Genomic DNA, 18,547 nt, shown 5'->3' with positions numbered 1-18,547 from the left:
CCCGGGCTCCTTCTGTTTTTCCACTCGGCCGTCCTAAGCATGTAGCTTTCTTCCTTATTCTCACGAGATGGCTGCTCTGCTTCCAAACATCACATCCACTTTCCGTCAGGAAGGGGTAGAAAGATAAAGGGCAAAATCCCGTGTCACTGAGTGAGTCTGGTTAGCAGGAAAACAGCGGCTTCCTCAGGAGCTCCGCCCGAACACTTCCCGCCACTCACACCTGGCTCACGCGGCCATCCCTAGCTGCGAGGGCCTCCGACGATGTGACCATCCTAAGGGGGCACATTACCACCTCAGTGGAGTCAGGGCTCTGTTCGTAAGGGTGGAGAGGGCAGTGGATAGCTATTGGGCAGGCAGAGTGTCTCCAAAGCTTAGGTGGCATTTGGATATATGGGGAAGATTTGGGAGAATGGCAGTAAGGTTGGTAGAACAGCATGAGCAAAGGCACAGAGAGGAGAGAGTTTAGGGCACAGACAAAGGTCAGGATTCTGTCACAACACAAATCTTATTCACATTGGCTTAAGTGAGAAAAAGAAAGTTTTAACGGTATCTTGCTTCAGGTGTGGCTGGATCCAGGGGTTCTGAACAAATCCATCAGGACTCTGCTTCAGTCTCTCAGCTCTCTTTGTCTCTGTGTTAGGGGCAGGATGGTCCCCAGCATCTCTTAGCGTACCTCCCTTTAGTCTGGCACCCCTGCAGGAAGAGGGCACCTCCTCCCCACAGCTCTGGCAGGAATCCTAGGGCTACTCTCATTGCTGTCTTAGGTCATTCCCATCCCTGAACCAGCTGGCCAGGGTGTGTTGTGAGGGGTGGAGTGGGCTGATTGGCCAGGCCTGAGTCACGTTCCCGCCTGGGGCCACAGGTGGACTGAGAGTCGGGGAGGGAGATGGGGCCCGGAGGAAAATGAGGGAGATGTTTCCTGAAGGACTGGGAATGGACGCTGGACTGACAAACCTGCAGATACTCGGTACCGGAAGCAGTTCTGCTTGGCCCACTTGTCGGGTATGTGACCGGATGCACAGGAATCAGTGTAGGAGAAACGGGTGGGGCCAGATGGTAGAGAACTGCGCATGCCAGGTGTACTGTGTAGGGTACAGGTTTGGCTGCTAAAGCAGGGAGACCCAAATAACAGTGGCTTGAACAACATGCAAGCTGACGTCTCTCTGACACAGCAGTTCCGCGGTGCGCAGTCACCTGCTCCAAGAGGTCACGGAGGAACCCAGGCATTAACTCTTGTTCTCCACCGTCTAGATGTTGCCTCCTTCCCACAGTCCTTGGCAGCTCACCACCACCTCCGCCCGAAAGGGAAAGGGGGGCTCTCCGTTTCCCTTTATGGGCGCAGCCTCAAAAATGCACACACCCCTCCCTCCCACCCACTCCGTCTGGCCAGAACATGTTCATGGGATCCCTCCCAGCTACAGGGGAAGCTGGGAGCGCCAGGTGCAAATCTGGAAACGGGATACAGGAGAGGAAGGGAAATGAACACTGGGGGACAGCCTGTATTCTGCCACACCAGGCCAAGGAGTGGGTTCCCCAAAGAATGATCCAAGGAATGCTGGGAGGTAGAGAGGCACCCCCGCATACCATTTCCATGGCCTCAAAAGTTTGGGAAATGTTTCATGCTGTGTTTTATTTTAGGATATCCACAGTGTCGGGGGGCGGGGTTGGGGGAGCATATTAAAAGCCTTGAAAAGTCCTGAAGAAAAAAACCCCAGGGTTTCCTAAACTTATTTTATCGCAAAGTCCATTTTGGGAAGTTTAACACCTACTAAAATTCTACTGATAAGTCCTTTCAAACCAAAAAGTTACTAAAAAATTCTACTGAACACACTTTGGAGAGTAGGAAGCGGTAAAGACTTGAATGAGGTGGTGTGACCCGTCCAGGCTGGCCTGCGTGAAAGGATGGCGGGCAGCGTGTGTCGTGACACCACCGCTGTCGTTCACAGAGGTGCCACCTTGCAGGCCGCCCCTAAAGTGCTCGCTCCTCAGAGGAATCGTATCTGAAACGCTCTGAATCTTTGTGTACAGAAGTCTGTGCAGATCAGAACGGAAGCGGGCCCGCGGCTCCACATTGAACCTCCTCTGGACTATTCTGAAGACTTTGAGATGTGTGGGGACGTGACTGTCAAGGCAAAGGATGCTTCTGGAGATCGTCCACAGGTAGGACAGGCCTCAGCTCAGGGCTACAGCGGCTCTTGGGGGCGCTGTCTAGCAGTTACTTATCTCTTCCCTTACTCACGCCCCTGCCCTCTTTCAGTCTCGCATTCATTTCCCACACTTGAAGGAGCACACAGACCACATGCTAGACGCTCTGCTAGGCACCTGGTCAGTAAGGCTGGTGTCTGACCCGAGAGAGGCCACAGCATACCATCCCTCTACCGCCAGAGGGAGCTGAGAGGTGGGGCAAGGTGTGGCGGGACCGGGAGGGAGAGTATCCAGAAAGGCTTCCTGGAGGGAGTGACATTTGCCTGGGTCCTAAAAGCTGGGTGAGAGTGTGAGGGCAAGGAGGTGAGGGTAAGCAGGCAGAGCTGATACTCAGCCTGTCTGCACCTGTATGCACGCACCTGTTCTTAATTTTTTTTTTTTTGGTGAGGAAGATTTGCCCTAAGCTAACATCTGTTGCCAATCTTCCTCTGCTTTGTATGTGGGATGCCTCCACAGCATGGCTGATGAGTAGAGTAGGTCTGCGGCCGGGATCCAAACCCGCAAACCCGGGCCGCGGAAGCAGAGCACGCGGAACTTTAATAACCTCTCAACCATGGGGCTGGCCCCTGTTGTTAAATATTTTGAGTTTCACCCCTGGGGCAGCAGAAGCCACACATGGCAACACCCAGAAGCCCTGTGTAGCCGTAGCTCGGAGTGCATAGCCCTGCCGCAGCTGACGATGCTGACGACCGGGGCGTTTCACTCCCCTTCCGCAAACATCATTTCCTTTCTGAAATCCTGGGAACTGTAGTGGTACACCCCAGTCTTCCCTTTGACCAGCATTTGCCAGGCGCCTACTTTTGAGCGTCAGGCCCTGTCCTAGGCACCAGAGACACAGAAATGAACAAAACTGACGAGGGGCCTATTCCTCAGCAACTTAACGTTCCGGGAGGGAAACGGACAATAAAGAATAAAAAGATAAAGAATAAAACCAAGAAATGAATAATGAGATAATTTCAGGTATTGATACGTGTTCTGTAAAGAAAACAGAAGAGGGAGATGGGACAGCAGGTGGTGTGGGAGAGAGGGCAACATTAGACAGGGTAGAGAGGGAAGGAACGCTTCTCTCGGGTATGACAGTTCGGCTGAAACCTGACGGATAAGAAGGAGCCTGCCTGGCAGCGAGCAGTGGGAAAAGTATTCCAGGCAGAGGGAACAGCAAGGACAGATGACGTGAGGCTGGGCTTGTTCAAGGAGCACAGTGCAGGCACCGCGTGAGCGAGGGGGAGTGTAGAGTGAGGTGAGGCTGGAGAGGTGGGGGCAGACCCCCCACAGGCAGTGCGCAGTGACCTGGGCGCAGGCAGGGGTGGGGGCGGATGGTTGGATCTTATTCCAAGGGCATCATTTTTATACGTAGAATGAATGAGTAGGTCATCTTTGTGGTACGTACGAGCAAAATTATCGAGAGGTGGCTGGTCAAAGCCAGTGCTAAGCCAGTCCCTGCCCCGTTTGCCAGAATGCATTTGTTCAGCTGTGGTCCCAGGCTGCAGATTTGATAGCCTCACCAGAAGAACGGAATCTTGCTTCCGCATGTCTCTTCTGTACCAAAAACCTGCTCTCAGGAAATGAAAATCACGCATAAAGGCGATGGGAATGTTGTCCAGGAAACGTTCCTCTGATCAGTGTTGCATGCTGCTGTTTCCGTCTTTGCTCAGAGAGGAAGGACAGTTAAGGAGCAAGGGATCGCTTTATTTCACATCCCGCCTGCAAAAACTCTGAAAGTTAATTGGAAATGTTTGCCTTCCTGGAAAAAAAAAAGTCCTTTTCTATGGAATGACCCAATGACCTTGTTTCCTAAACAGTCCATAGAAATGGGATTTTACATAAGCAAAATTGTGGACTTGATTGCCTTTAACACATTGCCTCCCACATAAGACACACACACACACACACACACACACACACACTTGCCTTTGAATCAACCACACCGTCCCCTGCTCAGGATCAGTCAGTGTAAAGAGCCTTCAGTTTCTCTTGGTTTGGGAGGCTGGTTTTTAGCCCAGTTCAGTCTGTTCCAGTCCCAGCCCTGCCCCATGTCACAGGCTGTGTACTACCCTTCAAGCAGGAGGCGTGGTCCTTCCCTCTTCCCCTTTGGCCCAGCATTTGGCACCTCCTGTTAAAAGAACATCTCTTCCTTCCTTTGCAAGCCCCCAAGCTCCCTGCAACAAAAGGCAGCCTGTTCCTCACCAGCTATTAGGCTCCATTAGCATTCCTGTGTGCACGTGCTCCGAATCAGCATCGCCGTGCTCCGCCAGCACTTAATTTTCTCCACTATGAGTGCTTGATTGTATTTCTTTCTTTCCCTTTTTTCCCCATCTTGAGGGGGCACTCCTTACGGCTTCACAGTCAATTTCCCCTTGGAGTTATTTTCCTGCTAAGTGAAAGAGTAAAATAGCATCATCGCCAGTTTTCGGCAAAGGCAGAAGCCTTAAGAGATACAATCTGAACAGGGAAAGAAAAAAGTGCGCAGCTAAATATACTCGGCCACCTCGCCCTGTTTGCAAGTGCAGCCTGAAATGGAGCAAAAGGAAATGCTTGTCTGCGTGTGTACTTTTCATCTGACCTTCGCTGTTGAAACACACCAGCCTTTTCGCCTTCAATCATATCCTTAGTGAACTTCAATTTCTTGGCGGCTCTGGGTTCACAGACCGGCACACTGCAGACATGTTCTCTTGGCCTCCACCCTGTTGACTTGCACAGTGCTTTTAAAAGATGTGAATTACTAGCTGATATTTAAGAATCAGGAGACTCCATGTCAAAATCTGAATTTGGGGCTTCTCTTGAAAAATCGGAAGATTTGGGAACCACATTCTTACACAGCAGCAATGACTAGAGCTGAGGAGCAGCCGTACCCTTAGACAAGTATGTGCACTCCAATGTGCCATAGTCCCTACCAGGGGTCCCGGGCAGTGTTCTAGACACTGCAGATAGAACAGACAATAAACAAGTATATAATACACCCACAGGTGATAGGGCTTATAAGAGAACTAGAGCAGAGTAAGGGGCTGGAGAGAGATAGGCAGGGATGGGGCTCATATTATATGGGAGGGCAGAGCTTCCCCTTTTTGGGGCTACGTGAGCAGAGGCCTCGAGGAAGCCAGGGAGTGAGCCACATGGAGAAGAGCAACCCAGGCACAGGGAGCAGCAGGTGTGGAGGCCCTGAGGCGGGCGGACGGCAGGGAGGCCAGTGTGGCAGGAGCTGAGTGAGCGAGGGGAGGAGGAAGAGGAGGTGAGGCCAGAGAAGTAACCAAGGCTGAGATGGCAGAGGGCTTTGAGGGCCATGGTAAGGGGAGGGATTCTACTTGGAGTCAGAGGAGAAGCCATCGTGGGGTTTTGAGCAGCTGAGCGACTCCAGGGAGAGGAGGGCACCTCTGTCCAGAGAGTTCTGCCAAAGTGCCAGGTCTTAGTCCTGTTGGCTGTGCTTGGGCTCTGTGCTGCAATGGATGATAAAGCTCCATTTAAATGCTCTCACTGCATTTAAGTATCAGGACTTAAACAAAGTGTACATTTTTTTCTATTATTAAGATACCTTTTTTCCCTGATGATGCTCCATCAATATAAAAAATTCAAATGATATAAAGAAAACAAAAGTCCTTTCATAATCCCATTGCCCAGAGATCGTTACTGAAAATAGATGGGAATATAAGCATCCAGACTAAAAATTGCATATATTTATTCTATTTATTGTATGTATATATTAATTATATCCAAGAGGAGATAGTCTGGAATGTTCTGGTCCTGGCCTGTTCCCAGTGGGTGGTATTTCCTGAATTTAGTTATCTTATCAGTCCCTGAGAGCGTGACGGGTGATGGGAAGACTTGACCACCCCAACATCTTCTAGAATGCCGTCTCTGTGGTTTTCTTTCCATTGTGTGGATCCTGGAGTGGGGTGAATTGGATATTTGCCCACAATTACAATTCAGTGTTTTAAAGCATTGTTACTTGCTGACACATGTAAACAACTAAAGACTTGTCACAACCCGTGTGCCATCGGCAGATGTGCCACGTGTAGACTCTGCCGTGGCCCGGGACAGCTCGCTCACCCATCGCTACTGTGTAGATTAGGCGGTTGTGCCATCCAGGCCAAGCATCCCCCAGTGGAACACCCCGCCCCACCCTGTCCCAGGCAGGGCTCCTCAGCAGATCCACTCATTTGCCCTTCATTCATTTCAATGGCAAGACTTGAAAAATGAGGGATCATTTTAAGGCATTTCCATTGTCTGGGTACTTCTGCTGTTTTGGATTACCATATAAATAACCTTTGAGTGAGTGCCTTTTTCTTCTTTATTTTTTATTGTTATTTTCACATAAATGGGATGATACCATCTACAGTATTTGGTAATCCCACCTTTTTTACCCAGCAACGTGCCATGGCCATCTCTCCACACTGGTGCTCACTCAGCCATCTGAACTCGGTGGCTCAGAGCACTGTTGAGGCTGTTGGTGGCCTCGGTTGAGTCCTGGTCCTCTTACTGGCTGTGTTCATGCAATGGTGTTGGTAAAGCAGGGATGAGTTTGATCGGATCAGTGCTGGGAGCGAGAGCAGAGAATGACTTAGTGAGGAGAGACACGGGAGGCATGGAGACCAGTAGAGAGATCAAGGACCCAGCACATCTTCAGGGACAGAAGTTGCTTTTACCACGCCCAGTTCTCTCTGCTTGTCCCTAGGAGACCAGATCTCCCAGCAGCACAGCACCCTGTGATTCTAATTTCTCCCTTCTGAATGCACACGGACGCCCTGACCCTCCAAGCAGTACGGACAAAGAAAGGATCCTCTTAACTATTCAGGATATAATGGTAAGATCGATTTTCCTCATCCTAACTGTGAAGGGCCAGGGTCTTTTCTGTAGCCAAGCAGCTGGGCCATAGGCTAGGTGCCACAAGAGGTTCTTCATTTAGACCTAGGAAAATGACACAAATAACAACAGGATTTGGCTTTAACAAGAAGCCTTTGCCCACTCACCAGAAGGTTTAAAACAACACAAGAGAGATTCAACTGAATGAGATTATTTTGTTTTGATGATAATGAAAGCTCACGTTAAATGAACACTTACTGAGTGCCGAGCACTGTGTGGAGTGTGTAACATCCATCTCTGCATTGATCCTGTGAGTTAGATGCCTGGTATTTTTGTTCCCATTTTATAGTTTGAGGAATAGAAAAACGATGTTGCTCGCCCAGGCCTCAGAGAAACCCGGATTGGAAACCCAGACCCCATGACTCCTTGTTCCTCAGAATTAACAATCACAGGTTGGGACCTGTGCTGACCTGTTTTTGCTTCCCAAAGCGCCCAGCTCTCTGTAGGGGCACAGTCTGTTGTGAGTATTATTGATGTTCTGCCTGGGAGCAAGGTGTTCAGAGGTGGCCATCCATCAGTTATGCTTAACTGTTTTAAACAATGATCAAGAAGATCTCTCCTCTGCCAAATATCTCCCCAATGACCCCATAGCTGGGAAGGTTGATGAAAAATGTTTTTCAAAAATGAAATCCAATAAGGAAACAACCAGACAAAGCCAAATTGAGGTACAGTCTACAAAACAACTAGCCTGGAGTCTTCAAAAGTGTCAGTGGCCTGTGAGACAGAGAAAGCCTGTTCCAGATTAAAGGAGGCTAGAGAGATGCCACAATAATGTGATATGAGACCCTTGGGGAGGGGGGTTGCTATAAATTTAAGGATGGTTTTGGGAAATAAAATTTGAATATTAACTATTTTAGATAATAATATCATATTGATGTTAAATTTCCTGACTTTGACAATTATATTGTGGTTTTGTAAGAGAAGGTTGTTGTTCTCAGGTTTTCTGAGAATCAGTGAGGAATTGGTGAATGTAGGTGAAGGGTATTTTGGAGTTCATTATACCCTTCTATTATACTATTTTGATAAATTTTCTGTGGGTTTTACATTTTTTTCAAAATAAAAAGTTTTTAAAAAGAAGGATTAGATAAGCTGCTTCAATAGAGCTAAGCATCAGCAAAGGAAGAAATACAGAAAAGTAAAAAAGGAGACTTGGTTTAAAAAGCTTAATGGGATTGTATTCGTGTCAGTTTCCTGACTGTGCTATTGTGCTACAGTTGTGCAAGATGTTACCATCAGAGGAAACTGGATGAAGGTTGCCTGGTATCTCCCTGTATTATTTCTTATACACGGCATGTGAAATCTACAATTAGCTCAAAAAAAAGAGTGAAAAACTAAATAAATAAACACAAATGCCCAGGTCCTGCCACCCAGAGGTCCTGATTCTGATCCTGGGTTTGGGCTCAGGCATGGGTCTTTTTTTAAACCCGTGACTGTAATTTGCAGCAATGTTAGAGAACGACATAAGGAACCACATAAGGAAAAGATAGAACTGTGGATCTCAAAATTTGATATGCACGAGAATCACTAAGGATATTTGTTTAAAATGCATACTTTGGGTCTAACTTTTCAGCTGACAGAGTTTATACATAAGAGGTATAGGGGGAGTTTTTAACAGAAGAACTCCTGGTGATTCTCACTCAGAAGGTCTGAAGCTTAGTCTACCTCAAGTGGAAGGAGAGTCTTGGAAATAATTTGGACTTTGTGATTTGGATTTGGGGACTATAGAAGAAAGAAATTTAAAAATTCTAAGTTAAAATCTCTTCTACGTCACACAAAATTAAGATAACAGTCAAGTAAAAAATAAAATAAAACAACAACAAGAATCCACAGAGAATCACAAAAGCCAGAAGGGGATGGAAGGGGGCTCTGACCTTGTCTTCAAAACCATATCCTGCACTTCTGGAAACTCAGGTGGAAGGGGATGTCACTTAAAATAATAAACGAGGGCCGGCCCCGTGGCTTAGCGGTTAAGTGCGCGTACTCCGCTACTGGCGTCCCGGGCGCGCACGGATGCACCGCTTCTCCGGCCATGCTGAGGCCACGTCCCACGTACAACAACTAGAAGGATGTGCAACTATGACGTACAACTATCTACTGGGGCTTTGGGGGGAAAAAAAGGAGGAAGATTGGCAATAGATGTTAGCTCAAAGCTGGTCTTCCTCAGCAAAAAAAGAGGAGGATTAGCACGGATGTTAGCTCAGGGCTGATCTTCCTCACAAAAAAAAAAATAAATAAATAAACAAACGATAGGGAAGTACAATAGCTCCTGACAACATCTCCTGTGTCACAGATTGATTCCTATCCAGAATATTGACCATTAGTATCAAGAAAAGACTAAATTAGGGCCAGTCCCCGTGGCCTAGTGGTTGAGTTCAGTGCGCTGCGCTTTGGTGGCCCCGGTTTGGTTCCTGGGCGTGGACCTACACCACTCGTCTGTCAGTGGCCATACTGTGGTGGCAGCTCACATATGAAAACAGGAAGATTGGCAACGGATGTTAGCTCAGGGCGAATCTTCCTCAGCAAAAAAAAAAAAAAAGAAGAAGAAGAAAAGACTAAATTATATTCTACATACTTTTTTAGGAAGACAAGAAATCTTAATATATTTTAGAAATATTTTTATATAAAATTATTTTATTTAGGTTTTTGAATATTTAAAGAGGTGAATTTTAGATAAATAGAAAATTGATTTTGTATTAAGAATGAATATACACCCCTCATATTTGGTTTTTCTCACTTTGGTCACATTCAGAATATGTCTTAAACTTGAGAAAAAACAATCCAAAGAAAATAGGGATGTCTTAAACTTGAGAAAAAACAATCCAAAGAAAATAGGGGCGTGTAGGAGAGTTAGTTATGACTTGAAAAAATTATGCTCAAATTCAAGATAAGGGTAGGAACATAGTAAAGAATGGTAGAGGGTATACCTAAAGGGGAGGGCCTGGACCCATGACAGCAAGGACCAACTTTAGCTCACAGATGTGTTTTGTTGGCTGGCCTGATGTTGTGCTGTGGTTGTCATTGTTGCTGTCCTATTTTGAATTAAAAACTTTTATTCTGAGTGTGCACCCTCCAGTTTGCCCTGGTCCCCACCACTCCCTGTTGTGTGACAGAGACTCACATGGCCACTTTACACTACATTGCATCTTCTGAAGATGCTGGAGTTTGTGACTTCTGTTTTAGGGAGTAGAAAGAGCAAGTGACTGAGACCCAGCAAGCCTGGAGAGGGTAGTTTGGGCTTTTCCATAAACTCTATGGGGCCTTGGCTAAGTCACACTCTTTTGGAGCCCCCATTTCCTCCCCTACGACAAGAACGGTTAGATTAGGTATTTCCTGTGCCTGTCGGCTCTGAAATCATAAATCCTAGGTGGAGTTTATAGGTGTTCCCATACAGCCATACCTCAGAGATATGCGGGTTTGGTTCCAGACCACCGCAATAAAGCGAATATCACGATACAGCAAATATCACGATAAAGCGAGTCACACGAATTTTTTGGTTTCCCAGTGCATATAAAAGTTATGTTTACACTGTACTATAATCTATTAGTATGCAATAGCATTATGTCTAAAAAAACAATGTACGTACCTTAATTTAAAAATATTTTATTGCTAAAAAATGCTAACCATCATCTGAGCCTGCAGCAAGTCATAATCTTTTTGCTGGTGGAGGGTCGTGCGCCTTGGTGTTGATGGCTGCTGACTGATCAGGGTGGTGGTTGCTGAAGGTTGGGGTGGCTGTGTGATAAGATTCTTAAAATAAGACAATAATGAAGTTTGCTGCATCAATTGATGTTCCTTTCACAGATGATTTCTCTGTAGCATGCAATGCTATTTGACAGCGTTTTACCCACAGAACTTCTTTCAAAATTGGAGTCAGTCCTCTCAGACCCTGCCAATGCTTCATCAACTAAGTTTATGTAATACTCTAAATCCTTTCTTGTCATTTCAACAATCTTCATAGCGTCTTCACCAGGAGTAGAATCCATCTCAAGAAACCACTTTCTTTTCTCATCCAGAGGAAATAACTCCTCATCTGTTAGTTTTATCATGAGATTGTAGCAATTCAGTCACCTCTTCAGGCTCCACTTCTAATTCTAGTTCTCTTGCTGTTTCCACCACATCTGCAGTTACTTCCCCCACTGAAATCTTGAACCTCTCAAAGTCATCCATGAGAGCTGGAATCAACTTCTTCCAAACTCCTGTTAATGTTGATATTTTGACCTCTTCCCATGAATCACAAAAGTTCTTAATGTCATCTAGAATGGTGACTCCTTTCCAGGTTTTCAATTTACTTTGCCCAGATTCATCAGAGAAATCACTATCTATAGCAGCTATAGCCTTATGAAATGTATTTCTTAAATAATAAGACTTGAAAGTTGAAATTACTCCTTAATCCATGGGCTTCAGAATGGGTGTTGTGTTAGCAGGCATGAAAACAACATTAATCTCATTGTACCTCTCCATCAGAGCTCTTGGGTGACCAGGTACATTGTCAATGAGCAGTAATATTTTGAAAGGAATGTTTTTCTGAGCAGTAGGTCTCAACGGGGAGCTTAAAATATTCAGTAAACGTGTTGTAAACATGTGTAAACAGATGTGCTGTCATCCAGGCTTTGCTGCTCCATTTATAGAGCACAGGCAGAGTGGAGTTAGCACAATTCTTGAGGGCCCTAAGATTTTTGGAATGGTAAAAGGAGCATTGGCTTCAACTTAAAGTCACCAGCTGCATTAGCCTCTAACAAGAGAGTCAGCCTGTCCTTTGAAGCCTTGAAGCCAGGCATTGACTTCTCCTCTCCAGCTATGAAAGTCCTAGATGGCATCTTCTTCCAATATAAGGCTGTGCCATCTACACTGAAAGTCTGTTGTTTAGTGCAGACACCTGCATTAATCATCTTAGCTAGATCTTCTAGATAACTTGCTGCAGCTTCTACATCAGCGCTTGCTGCTTCATCTTGCACTTTTATGTTATGGAGATGGCTTCTTTCCTTAAACCTCACGAACCAACCTCTTCTGGCTTCAGACTTCTGTTCTGCAGCTTCCTCACCTCTCTCAGCCTGCAGAGAATTGAAGAGAATTAGAGCCTTGCTCTGGGTTAGACTGTGGTTTAAGGGAACCTTGTGGCTGGTTTGGGGATCTTCTGTCCAGACCACTAAAACTTTCTCTATATCAGCAATAAGGCTGTTTCACTTTCCTATCAGTTGTGTGTTCACTAAAGTAGCACTTTTAATTTCCTTCAAGAACTTTTCCTCTCATTCACAACTTGGCTAACTCTTTGGCACAAGAGGCTTAGCTTTCGGCCTATCTCAGCCTTCAATGTGCCTTTCTCACTAAGTTAATCATTTCTAGCTTTTGATTTAAAGTGAGAGATGTGCACCTTGAACATTTGTAGGCCATTGTAGGGTTATTAATTGGCCTAATTTCAATGTTGTTGTGTGTCAGGGAGTAGGGAGGCCTGAGGAGAGGGAGAGAGACAGGGGAGTGGTTGGTTGGTGGAGCAGAAGGAACACACACAATATTTATCGAGTTTGCTGTCTCATATGGACATGGTTCATGGCACCCTGAAACAATTACAGTAGCAACATCAAAGATCACTGATGACGGATCACCATGACAAATATAATAATAATGAAAAAGTTTGAAATATTGCGAGAATTACCAAAATGTGAGAGACACGAATGAGCAAATGCTGTTGGAAAAATGGCGCCAATAGACTTGCTCAATGCAGGGTTGCCACAAACCTTCAATTTGTAAAAAATGCAATTATCTGTAAAGCAAAATAAAGCAAAGCACAATAAAACGAGGTATGCCTGTATGGCAAAATCCACAGGAGTAGAGGATACATGATAGTTCATGGAGCCCCCACTCATCCAAGGACTATTTCTGTAGGTCATTTGCAAGTTACATATTTAGGGCTTGAAATACCCTTCCTCCACCCCAGACCAGATCTAAGCTTCATGATGGCAGAGATGTGCACTATCTCATTTCTTGCTGTGTCTCCGGTCCCTAGAAAAGTGCTTGGCATAGAGTTAGTTTGCAAATAAATCTTTGTTAAGCAAGTGAATTGAAGAATTGATTGACTCATTGAGGGAGGGAGTGGTGTAGATGTTGCTAGGCACCCTGGCCAGCCCACACAGCTGAGTTCAGTCATCACATCGCTGAGTTATAATTACAGTGACAGTATTTTCCAAACTATGAATCAGGACACATAATCTGACAAAGAATTTTTGTGCTGCTTGAGGTAGAAGAGTCAAGTTGGGAGATGTAGTTTGGATCCTGAAATACTGGATTTCTGGCATGCAGTGCTAATTAAAACGAGTGTTGTAAGTGACATGAGTGAGGCAGATGGGGTCACAAGCACAGCACTTGACCTGGGTGTCAGGGCAGGGCAGGGACTGGTCGGGATGTAGGGAACTGTCTCTGCACAGCTCGGCTGACTGTCATCCTGTGGAAGTAGGGGCCCAGTGGTATCAGGCTTTCTAGTTTTAAAAGAAGCCAAGTATATCTGGGTTCATATTCAATTTCTGCCAATTTTTTTACGTTGGTAACTAATTCACGATTTTCTATGGACCAAACAAAATATGCCTGCTGGCCAGGTTTGGTCTTCAGATCACCAGCTTGCAACTTCTGGCTTAGACAATGAAAGCTTTGTCAGTTCCTGACAAGAGAGGAGGAAGAGGTCTTTCTCCTTCCCAGTGGTGCTTGAATTAGCCCCTCTGGTACCCAGAACCATCAGGGGCATGGTGTCCTGAATGCACCCAGCGATGCCCAGCTGGACAGCTCAGACCAAAGGACCACCTGGCTGATGGCATGAGGCAGGGCCCTGGCAGGTGAGTCAGACAGCACAAGGGCAGCTGAGCAGGAATAATTCAGTGACGAGCGTGAATGATTCATGTGGAATGATGCTGAGCAAGCACTAAATGCCCATGAAATGCAGGTCCAGAAGTGAGGGATGCAGTGATCCTTTCACCCAATAGAGCACTTCTGTAAGTGAAGACACTGGATGGCATCTGACTTTCTAAAGCATCTTTTGCAATTTTAATGAAAATAAAGAATGACTTCTGAATCAATATTAGAATAAGTAATCTTTTTTAAGTAATCTTTTTTATTTCTTGCATTTATAGCCTACTTAGAATTTCTTTGGCGTTTTCACATTTTTTGTATCATTTTATATACTATCTAATGCATGAGTGCTTTCTCATCAGGAAAGATTTGAACAATTAAGAAGTAAACTGAGTAAAATATGAAAAGCTCTCTACCACCCAGCCAAACCATGCCCAGCTTTTAGTTCTATTGAGCATTTGTACTTTATTTTGTCATGCATTCATTCATTGTTTTCTATTCTGTTCATTTGTACTTTTATCTTGATCCTTCCCTAAACTTTTTGGTTTAATTTATCGCTTTGTTTCTCCCTCACCCCCACCCCATAACCTGGCTTCTGAAGTTAATTGTTTAATTCATTTATTATCAGTCTTGTTTTCTGATATTTCAATTTTAAGGCTATAAAATTTCCTCTGAATACTGCTTTGTCCTTATCTCAGAAATTTTGCTTTGTATGCAGTGTTTTCGTTGTCATTTATTTCTGTTGGTTTGTGATTTTAGGGATTTTTTTCTCTCTTTTTTTTATTTAGAAGAGTTTTTACAAATGTTCCACATAAAGAAGGTTTTTGTTTTGGTCTGTTTTGGAGGTTTTTCTGCTATCTCTCTATGTTAATTTTTTTTTTTTCCGCTGAGGAAGATTCAGGCTAAGCTAACATCTGCTGCCAGTCTTCCTCTTTTCGTATGTGAGCTGTGGCCATAGCATGGCCACTGAGAGGCAAGTGGTGTGGCTCCACGCCTGGGAACCGAACCTGGGCCACTGAAGCAGAGCATGCCGAACTCAACCACTAGGCCACTGGGGCTGGCCTGCTCTGTGTTAATTTTTAATTTTACTACATTATGATTAGAGATTGGACTATTTGATTTCTGTTTTTTGGAAGTTTTTGAGGTTTTGTTTGTGGCTTACCAGATCATTTTTATGAATGCTCCATGGTATTTCAAAAGGATAATCATTCTCTTTTTGGTATAAAGTTCTCAATATATCTATTAAACCAAGCTATTAATTGTGCTATTTAACCTGGTGATTGTGTATGTCCCAGTATGGTTCCAGGCCACCTATATCAGAATCACCTGGGCTTCTATTAAAATGTAAGTTCTCACACCCCCTCAAAGATACAGATGTGGGTTTGGAGGGGGTGTAATCTGCATTTTTAGTAAGCCTCCCAGGAAATTCTTATGCTTATTAGCAAACCACTGCAGTAGATCGATCCCTACTTAACTTTTGTCTATTTAATCTGGTTGATTTCTGTGAACTTGTTGATTTTCCCTTATGTTTCTCTGTTTTTGCTTCACATGTTTCAAATCTGTCATTGTGTGCATATAGAGTCCAAATGTTTTCTGATAGAGTGTACCTTTTATCCATATGAATATATCAGTATCATTATCTTTGTCACATTTAAAGTACTGGCTGGGCCTTTTCAGTCTAAAGGCTTGTCTCTTCTTTTAGCACTAGAGAATGTTCATTTATTATTGTTATTATTATTTTCCATTGTTTCTGTTCTGTCCTCTGGAGCTTCTGTTGGACAAATGTCGGCTAAGGTCTATCCTTCAAGTCTCTTAATTTTTCTTTCATATTTTTCTTTTTGTCTTTTTATACTATGTTCTTGTAAGATTGCTTGGCTTGAATTTCTAGCACGCTTAATTAGTCACTTTTTAGTTCTTTCTGCTATTTAGTTTATCTTTTTAAAAATGTTAATGGTAAAATTAAAACTTTTAAGATTTCTAGTTGTTTCTTTTTCATAGATGAAATGTCCTCTTAAATTTCTCCTGAGATATTAATTTTCAGTATTCTAAAGTCTTCCTTTATTTATCCTATTAACTCTCTTTCATTAGATGTTAGCTCTTTTGTTAATTAAGTTTGGTGCCGATCTTTCAGAGTTGATTTTCCACAAATGTTTGGTCATTCTTGGTTGTCTGCTCCTCTTTGTATGTGAGAATCCCTCTTCCTCTGCCTGCTCTATTTGATGTAACCTGACCCTGGTGATTGTGGGGTTGGGGCCCAAAATGCTCCTGGAAGCTGTGCACCTCAGCTTGTCTTCCAGGTATTGGATTTCCTAGCCTGTCTTGGGGATATTGACCTCGTGGGGCGTTGCCCGGCCTTCCTGCCCCAGTGCCCACACTCTGGGCTTCAGCCTGTGGGTGAGCACCTCTGTACTTAACACAGCTGGGGAGGTGCTGGTAGCCTAAGAGCAGCCCCCAACGAATGCCCCAGGGCTTCCTCTTACTCCACCTTGACTCTGGACTCAGCTATACACATACACGCTGTTCTTCCCATGGAAAATTTTACTGCCCATGTCTTTGATCTGTAGTTTCTTCTACTTTTACTTCTTCACAGATGTGATCTCTGCTCTCTGTCTTTCAGGAATTCCTCAAAATGCCTAGTCATCTGGCAGCGTTCTTTGCCGTTCGGTCTCTATCCCACCGTCCCTGTCCAATTTCCCTCTGTTGGTCCTTCAGCCAGCCCCCTGCTCTGGGCAGGCTCAGGTGAGGCAGCCACGGCACGCTGATGCCGAGGGGTTTGCTCGTGGCCTCACTGCCAGGAAATGGCTGGGCAGGCTCCAGTGCCCTTCTGCTTCCTGAGTCCGTGCTCTTTCTCTTCCGTTTCCTCTTCCATCCCTGAGACAAGGATGGCTTTTTTGTTCATAATAATGGACATTAAAGACTGAATTCTGAGGTACTTCACAAGTAAATTTAGCTTTGAATGAAAATTAATAATAAAAAATCCAAGGTTGAATGGGGGAAGTAAGAAAGTATCAGAAAACTAAAAATATTGCACAGGTATTTAAAGCTTAGGTATAACTCGAATTTTCTTAGCCATAGTTTTCATCAGAATTGATGTAGGGGAATGTGATTTTAAAAATACACAGTGTGAGGGGCTGGCCTGGTGGTGTAGTGGTTAAGTTCGCACGCTATGCTTCAGCAGCCTGGGGTTTGCAAGTTCAGATCCCAGGCGCAGACCTACACGCCACTTATCAAAGCAGAGGAAGATGGGCACAAATGTTAGCCCAGGGCTAGTCTTCCTCAGCAAAAAGAGGCAACAGATGTTAGCTCAGGACTAATCTTCCTCATCCAAAAAAAAAAAAAAAAATACACAGCATGACCCCTAAAGTTAGGGCTCAGATCACTTTATTTTGGGAAGTTTGTGATCTAGGAGCCACCAGGCTTGAGGCATGGGCTGGTAAGCCTTAGGTTTGGTTTCTTGACACTCTTTACACTTGTAATTTCTTATGGAATGGCTGTCTTTGTTGCCAGATTATAAATTCCATGAGAAAAGGGACTCTGTCTTATTCATCACTCTATCCCTAGCACTTAGCAACAGACCTGCTTGTGGGGACAAATATATTCAACAATAAATATTTGTTGAATAAGTGAATGAATGAAAAGAAGAACAATTAGTCAATTAACCCCTCAATGCAGGGTAAAAATCCTTTCTGGGCCAGGCAGGTTACTTTCAATGTGTAAAATGGCTCATATAAGGCGATAGGAGTTAGTGGGAATTATTGCAACTAACAGTGCATGCCAGACTAAAGGCATTCAAATCCCAATTTTATAAAACTGCCAACCAAATGAGAGCCATTATTGGGGGTTGGCGGGAAGGAGGGGACTTGGCTGCACATCAGTGACCTCTACCGCAGAGATTGCTGCTTCCTCTTGGGGACTATCTTAAAGTATCCATTGTGGCTCCGTGGTCTAAACATCTGATCTTCTTGTAGACAAAATCACTAGAGTCTGAGAAATAATGAAGAATATGCTGTCATCTGAATTTTAAATTTTCTGTAAAAACAAGACCCCTTAAAGCAATCACGAAACACTAATTCATAGCTATTATCTCATTGCATCTGTTCAACAACCTTGTCAAGTTGTCAGGGCACATTTTCCCACATTAGAGCTGGGGGCTTGAGGCTCAGAGACTTGCTTGGGGACACAGGGCGGCTGGAGTTGGGCCCAGAGCCCAGGCCCAGAATTTAGACCAGGCTGTTCCCCTTTCTAAGTGTAGTTAGAGGTTTAATGCTTCATCCACTAACACTTAACACACACTGTAACACGTTTAGTGGCCTCAAGGCAGCTTTGTGTTGAAAGCTCTTAAGGGCAGGTTTCATCAGTTCCATGCAGGCCAGTGGACAGTCGCTGAGCACCTGACTTTCATCCTGCTGTAGAGACCACTTACTTCCAAAGCACTGGTGCCAGGCAGGGAATAAACCTGGGCACATGGCGAAGAGCTTGGTCTTTGGAGTCAGACAGTCCTTCATCCAAACTGGCTCTGCTAGCCGTGTTGCTAGCCGTGTGACCTTGGGCTGGTCCTTAGGTGCCCTGAGCCTATAAGACAAGGATACCTACCAGGGTGGTGGGAGGCTGCAATGAGATAAGGTGCATAGAGAGGTTAGCTTGGTGC

The 18,547-nt window shown here is 44.8% G+C and overlaps 1 protein-coding gene across 3 annotated transcripts in view; it reads left to right on the top strand.

Annotated features, from left to right (window-relative positions):
* KATNIP (katanin interacting protein) overlaps positions 1-18,547 on the top strand; it is a 187,029-nt gene that overhangs the window by 70,957 nt on the left and 97,525 nt on the right. For 2 of the 3 annotated variants that reach the window (XM_058569799.1, XM_058569800.1), the window contains 2 exons: positions 2,029-2,160; positions 6,875-7,003. In XM_058569799.1, coding sequence (XP_058425782.1) covers positions 2,029-2,160; positions 6,875-7,003 — 261 coding nt within the window. The remainder of the gene's footprint in view (positions 1-2,028; positions 2,161-6,874; positions 7,004-18,547) is intronic. The other variant, XM_058569798.1, reaches the window with a different exon arrangement.

The sequence above is a fragment of the Diceros bicornis genome, chromosome 26, assembly GCF_020826845.1.
Source record: "Diceros bicornis minor isolate mBicDic1 chromosome 26, mDicBic1.mat.cur, whole genome shotgun sequence".
Taxonomy (NCBI): domain Eukaryota; kingdom Metazoa; phylum Chordata; class Mammalia; order Perissodactyla; family Rhinocerotidae; genus Diceros; species Diceros bicornis.
Note: the sequence above shows the minus strand (reverse complement) of the source record. Positions and strands in the feature narration are given on the sequence as shown.